The 7,699-nt window shown below is 40.0% G+C and overlaps 1 protein-coding gene across 1 annotated transcript; it reads left to right on the top strand.

Moving 5' to 3' along the window:
- The first annotated feature begins 216 nt into the window (after positions 1-216).
- Positions 217-1,027, top strand: LOC123099363 (stilbene synthase 2-like). Its single transcript, XM_044521533.1, has one exon. It carries the CDS (start codon positions 266-268, stop codon positions 1,025-1,027), a length of 762 nt encoding a protein of 253 aa, XP_044377468.1. The 5' UTR covers positions 217-265.
- Positions 1,028-7,699: the final 6,672 nt, after the last annotated feature.

Genomic DNA, 7,699 nt, shown 5'->3' with positions numbered 1-7,699 from the left:
TTCAAATGTGTGCACGAGTTTAAAAAAATGTTCATGATTTCACGAAATTTAAAGTGATAATATATCTCAATGATGCAGCAAAATGTGGTCATAACCATTATAAATTATTATTAATTCCCCCGTTGCAACGCAGTGCCCTTGGATGCTAAAAAACGTGAGCACCGGCAGTAGCTCAAGCACACGGGTTGTTTGTACGTACGCCCTCCCCTTCGCCCGGCCACCGACGTCACCCACCTCGTTCGTCAGCACCTACTGCGGCGCGCACATGCCGGGCGCCGACCTCCGGCTGGCCTCCCTCCTCGGCCTCGCCCCCTCCGTCCGCCGCACCATGCTCTACCTCAACGGCTGCAACATCGGCTCCACCGTGCTCCGCGTCGCCAAGGACATCGCCGAGAACAACCGCGGCGCCCGCGTCCTCGTGGTCTGCGCCGAGCTCACTCTCATCCTTCTCCGCGCCCCTGAGGACGAGGCCGACAAGGCCACGCTCATCATGCAGGCTCTGTTCGGTTACGGCGCGGGCGCCGTGATCGTCGGCGCCGACGCGAACCGTGGCTCCGCCGAGCGCCCGCTCTTCGAGATGGTGGCCGCGTCGCAGACCGTGATACCGGGGTCTGAGCGCGCCGCGGCCGGACGGCTCAGCGAAGACGGGCTCCTCTTCCGCCCCGCCGTCGAGATGACAACGCCGATTCGCGAGAACGTCGAGCAGTGCCTGGTAGACGCGCTGCGATCGCTCGGCCTGAGCGGTGGCTGGAACCGTCTCTTCTGGGCGGTGCATCCAGGGGGCCGAGCAATCTTGGACGGCGTGGAGGCGGTGCTCCGGCTGGACACGGAGAAGCTGGCGGCGAGCCGCCATGTATTGAGCGAGTACGGGAACATGTCCGGGCCGACAGTGATCTTTGTGCTCGACGAAATACGGCGACGCCACGGAGAGCATGGGGTTGGACGTGACGGCCTGGGTGTGCTACTGGGGCTCGGACCGGGAATTTCCGTTGAGACCATAGTGCTGCACGCCACTGGTAATTACTAGAACGAATTTCCGTTGAGGCGTTCGAAGTGCTTGCACGCCTTACTCGCGCCGGTAAATGACCTCGTAAGAGTAATTTTACGCTAAAACAATTAATTCATGGTCAAATAAATATACCTTCCACTTCTTCCATTTCAAAATACTAGTAAATGCGCACGTGTAACGCACGTTAATATTTAGGCAATATATTAATTGCACACAGATATTATGTATGCTATTATTTGTGTGTTAATCATGTGATTAGTGCAATATTTGGTATGATATTAATTGCATGTTAAACACGTTTAACGCTCGCCATTGGAGCAGTCTAGGTCGTTGGATTGACTTAGTTCGATGGCCAAGATCAGTTGGATCTACCCCTTTGGGTCTTTTTATATTGGTATAGATAAATTATACTGTTACCGCACAAAAAAAATTATACTGTTGGTTTTTTTAGTCAAACATCTGTTTGTTTGACCAAGTTTTAGTAAAATATATCAACACTAACAGTACATAAAATATAAAAATATATTTCATGATGAATGGAATGATAATGATTTGGCATTGATATTTTACTTGATCAAAGTTGGAGAAGTTTTACTTCTCACAAAATAGAGGTAAATACATAGGAGTCATACAACTTGCAAGCGATGGTCAGTTCGATGCACAAGTTGTAAAATACGTTATTGCAGTCATTAAACTTGTGCGGACGGGCAAATACGGTTACATCTCCCATATGCGGACGTATTGGCTGCTTGCGTGGCACGGCAAGGCCCACTATCAGTGGAAAAAACCCTCAGATTTTCCTTTAACTACGAACAAAAGCCCATGGGGGCACATGTCAGTGTATAGTATAAATAAATTTTGCTGGAAAATGTGAAGAGCGGGACTTTTCTTTTAACTGCGCAGAAAAGCCCGCGGGGCCCACATGCCAGTGTACAGTATAAATAAATTTCGCTGGAAAAATGTAAAGAGCGGGAGTTCAAACCCACCGATGCAGAAATGCGGCCCTCCTTGCCACAAAACTGATGATTCTTGATGCCAATCTGGACTGCTAAATTATACTCCCTCCATTCCCAAATATAAGTTTTTTTTTTAGAAATTTCAACAAGTGACTACATACGGAGCAAAATGAGTGAATCTATACTCTAAAATATATCTACATACATCCAGATGTTGTAGTCCATTTGAAATACCTAAAAAGAATTATATTAAGGAACAGAGGGAGTATACCCTTTAGTTTAAGACTACACTTTTTTTTGAATCCAAGTACACATTTAAGATGGGGTTTAGACTAGCAAACATGGACTTCCGAACTAATCCAACTAACTGTACTACACTAGCGCCAAAGGTTTTGAATTTCAAAATGGCAAAAATAAAATCGGCAAATCAACATTTTTTATTTCAAATAATTACAAACTTAAGATTTATATACAAGAAAATATACTGTGAAATGATTATACGTAACTTCTTTTGGACAAACCAATGATTTTTTCATTTGAATTCGAATAATTTTAAATTTAAAAATTTACACAAAAGGAAATATAGTGCAGAATGAATGTATGTAATTTCTTTGAAAAAATCAACTATTTTTTTTAAATTTGAATAATTTTAAATTTTAAAATCAAGATAAAAAGAAAATATGGTGCAGAAAGAATGTGCGTAAATTCTTTTGGACGAATGAAATAATTTTTGTTCAAATTCGAATAATTTTTAAATTTGGAAATCTAGATATAAGAAAATATAGGTCAGAATGAATGTACGTAAAATTTTCTGACAAATCAATGAATCTTGTTTGAATTGGAATAATTTTAAATTTCAGAATCTAGATAAAAAAATATAGTGAAGAATGCGTGTACGCTAATTTTTTAGAAAAATCAGCATTTTTTGAATCTGAATCAATTTAAATTTAATAATTTAGATATAAAAATATAGTTCAAAATGAATGTACGTAAATTTCTTTCAGACAAATCAATGAAAATTTTATTTGAGTTCGAATAATTTTAAATTTCAAAATATAGATAAATGAAAATATAGTTCAGAATAAATGTAACATAATTTTTTATGCGAATTGAGAAAAATTCGCCCACCCCCGTTTAGAAAATAAATTTATCTTCACCAGCTGTCGTTTTGTTTGTTGGTTAGCCCGACTCTCATTTATTCATTTAAAACTAATCTTTAATGTGTATCCGTTTAAAAGAAAAATAATCCTTAATGTGCGCTTCTGTCGTAAAGCATACTATATACGATAGCAGTCCACATTGTGCACCAAGCATCTTCTGGTTGGGTGGTCATGTCACTGACAGTGGGGCCTCGTCATGCTGGAGTGCCATGCAGACAGCGAATACGTCCACGTACGGAAAACATGACCGTATTTACACGCTCAAACAAGTTTGATGACTGCAATAATGATGCAGAAGGGCCAACATCATAGGATCAATTGAATAACCAACTCTCCCACCCCACTGCCGCTACTACTCGAAAGCCTTTGGATCCCCTACAGGACTGTCATGAGCCCCTACAAGGAGTCAAGATAAAGCCAAAACCAGATACATGAAGTGTTGACCCGGGTCAATTATGCTTTGCCTCATAAAACAAAATAATTTAAAAGAAGGATCTCTTGGTCCTGCCTCAGGAATTTAAAAGGAGAAATGAACTCTCAGTTGTGCCTCGGGAAGAAAAAGAATTTAAAAGGAGAAATAAACTCTCGGTTGTGCCTCCGGAAGGAAAGGAATTTAAAAGGAGGAGTAAACTCTCGGCTCTGACTCAGGAGAAGGACATGAATTAGAAGAACGAATAAACACTCCGTCGACGGAATTAAAAGAAGGAATGAAAACTCCACGATTCACCGCTACCCGTCCGACCCGACCAAGTCAGGGGCTGCATGTAAGATCAGAATTGTGGTCAAGTTGGCGAGGCATGATATTCAACGCAACAACAAAATGGGCAAATCTTTGAGAATAACTCTCCCCGTTCACTATATCGAGAAAATAACTTGGGCGTGCATACGTGTAACCTGATCACTTGCACTCCATATCCAATACGTGTAGTTAGTCTCATGTGTTTTAATTTTTTGTGTTATTTAAAATGTGCTTTAAACTTTTTAAAATGTGTTTGTGCCCTTTGAAAATTGCTATGTTTTTTTAAGAAATCGTTCATGCATTGTAAAATGTTTGTGCAATTTTAAGAAAAATGTTACATATTAAAATAATGTTCACATAATTTGAAAAAAATTCATCATTTTCTCAAAAAAAAGAGTTCATGTAATTATAAAAGGCGCTCATGAGCTTAAAAATATATTCGTAATTTTAAAAATATGCATGCTCTTTAAAAAGTCCATGTGATTTAAGAAGTGTTTGTAGGTTTTAAAAATAATGTTGATGTATTTTGAAAAACAAATATAAAATTTTAAAGCGAGTCGTCTGATGGTGTATGGACTAGGTGTAGGACGTAGCTCGTGAAGGGCAGCCGTCACGCCCATCTCGACGAGATTAGTTTTTAAACTATTAGACATTCACTTGCGATGCCATAGTCAATGACAGGTGTGCTGGCGGTGGCTGAGATCATCACCTTGGGGGAGGGGGGGGGGGGGCGTCGATCGACGCATTTGTGATCAGATGGACACCACGACCATGGTTGGTGAAGGTGAGAAGGAGGATAAGCGACACTATGGATGAGGCGCTATGTTGAAATTGATAACGTGGGCTTATGGAAGGGTCTTGAGTCGTGCTTATTGTGGTATGAGCATGCGTTTGTATTCTCTCATTCCAACGCACAGGGCATGTTTGCTAGTAATGACAATAAGGGGTTGCACTAGTAATCATAAGTTTTCCTCTAACCTAGGTAAAGTGAGAGTATCAAATAACTAGATTATTTTCAAACAAAAAATCGAAAGTAACACCGAAAAAAATTTATTTAGTGTCATAACCCCTGAGTATTTTATGTGAATTTCCACAATGCTAAAAGTGTTTCTCATCAATATGTCGACAGGATCTTTTAATGAGCGTCCAAAGTCCTATGAATTATTTTCCAAGCATGTGCTCTGCATGTAATTACTCTGCCCCCCCCCCACCCACCCAGGAAATGGATGGCTTAAGCAATTCACAATCACCACATGGTAACTAAGGTGGAAATGCTAACAATTTGTGTTGTATATGATGAACTTCATTGGAAAGAAGAGAACAACTATAAGGACATTGAGAGGACGGGACACAGACTTGTGATACTTGATGGTCTTATGTTGAAGCCGAGAGTGGGGTTGATGACGCTCATGTCCACCCCATTGACCTTGAGCACGATCGTCATCTTCCCCCAGTTGTCCAGACCCATACGACGAACTCCATCAGCCACTGAGGATCAAGAAACCAGCACACCAACCGCAACAGATGGTATCAGAGGAGAGTGGAGGGTGGAGAGAACCTGCAGCCTGAGAATGCGCATTTCCTTCTCTTTGACACTGATCCATTAGATGATGTTATGTAGCCCAATCTTGGCGGCGCGCGAGGCTCCATAGTTCCTCCCCACTCCTTTGTTTTTGAACTTGAATTTTCTCCTCACTCGAAGTCGACAAGAACAAAGTCGCGATTGTTTCTCACCCGAAAAGGGGAAAAGGGAGAGAGCTCTTGCTCGACGCCCGTGAGGGGAGCGCCTATAGGGCGCAGCACGCGCTGCGAAGGAAGCGGGCGCGCACGCCCCGCTCCCCTTCTGGGCCGGCCCATGTGTGGCCGGGACGCCGCCTGTTTTTTGCGGATGTTTCCTTTTTCTTTTTTTTTCAATAATTCGGGATATGAAAAGGTCCTAAATTTCAGAAAAGTTGCTAATTTTGAATAAAACAAACATGATTTCAAAAAAAAATTAAGATTTCCAAAAAGATGCTCGGTAATTCAAAACTTCTTCATGAATTTGGCAAAAAAATGTTCACAAATTTAAAAAATGTTCATGAATTTAAAACGATGTTCATGATTTCAAAAAAATGTTCGTGAAATTGAAAAATGCTCTGTAATTTAAAAACTGTTCACAAACTTAAAACATATTCATAATTTAGAAAATTCAAAAAAATATTCGCTAATTCGAAAAATGTTCATGAATTTGGGTACGCGCCACGGCGCTCGCGGGCGTGGTACGCGCCGTATAGGATCTCCGGCCCGTGAGTGTCAATTCGTGTTGTACTGAATCCACGTGTAAACAGGCTGGCCCAGTTAGCACGTGATAAGCAAAACAAAAAAAACCCCGCACGAGTGGAAAACGAACTCTCGACCTCACTCTTTATTATAGCGAGGCTTGCCAGCCGAGCTAGCGATTAAACACAGCTAAATTGCAGCGCCAGACATAAAGTATAAAATACAATGGCAGATCATTTTTTTCAACATTTCTTGGAAAAAATGTGAACAAATGTTCGAATATCGTCAAACAATCTAGAAACCGGAATATTATTTCGAAACATGACCAAATTTTTAAAAAGTGAACAAAATTTGAAAACATAAACAATTTATTGCAAAAATGTGAACATTTTTTTAAATAATGAACAATTTTATGAACTGTGCGCAACTTAAAAAAAGTGAATTTAAAAAACACAGTGAACATTTTCTTAATATACAATGAACATTATTCAAATACATACTTAATTTTTTTAGAATATACGATGAACTTCTTTTTCAAATGCACGATGAACAAAATTTCTATACACAAATGAACAAATTTTATACATAGTGAGCATTTTTTCTTCAATACGGTAATTTTTTTGACCCTGAACGATTTTTGAAAAAATGAAGAAAATTGAAATTTTGAACTTTTTTTGGAATATGCAATTCTTATTTTTTTAGAAAAATGAATGAAAATTGCAAACATGGACAGTTTTTGAGAACGTGAATATTTTTTTAGAAAAACTTGAACAATATTTGAAATTCCAATATTTTTGAATATTTAAATAAGTATTGAAAATGTGAACAATTTTTGAAATTATGAGAACATTTGAAAAAAAGGAACAAAATAAAACAAAAAATTGAACAAATAAAAGAAAGAAATAAAAAAAATCAGAAAGGGAGAAATGAAAAAACAAATCTAAAACCAAGAAGAAAACCGGAAAACGGTAAAAAGAAAAAAAAACAGGGGAAAACCAGTTTTGGGAAACCTGAACCAGTTGCTCCTCGGAGTCGGCTGGCTCGTGTGGCATCGTCACTTGTTTGCTTCAGCGAAGTCGCGACTCCTTGACGCACCACACGTCAAATGGGATCCACCCCAGTAACCAACCACCTTTGATTTTCTCCTAGGCTCAACGATCCTGTCTATGTTAAGTATGCACAAATCGAGAAAGCCCATATATCAAATTTCGTGTTGGAATGACCATGAAGCACGCATGTTTGCCGTTTTTCTCCCACTAGGCACTCCCAAACCATATATTAGCGTCGGTTACAGAGAACTCTGGCACCCACGCGCCCGCAGCCATGGTCAACTTCATTCGCACTGCAACACTTGCAAAGTATTTATGTCGCGTCTGACTGCAAGGTGGTGAATGATAATATCAAGCAGTGTAGCGCAACGGTGTATGGAGCTATTATACATGAAATCATAGAGTACTCTAGTGCTTTTAATTTTTGTAACTTTGTTCATGAATTTAGGAGCTTCAATTTCGAGGCGCACAATCTAGCGAGGCATGCTTTATATTCAGGGGTTGTTCGTCTTGCCTGGTTAGGCTAA

This window comes from Triticum aestivum, chromosome 4D (assembly GCF_018294505.1).
Source record: "Triticum aestivum cultivar Chinese Spring chromosome 4D, IWGSC CS RefSeq v2.1, whole genome shotgun sequence".
NCBI classification, from domain to species: domain Eukaryota; kingdom Viridiplantae; phylum Streptophyta; class Magnoliopsida; order Poales; family Poaceae; genus Triticum; species Triticum aestivum.
Note: the sequence above shows the minus strand (reverse complement) of the source record. Positions and strands in the feature narration are given on the sequence as shown.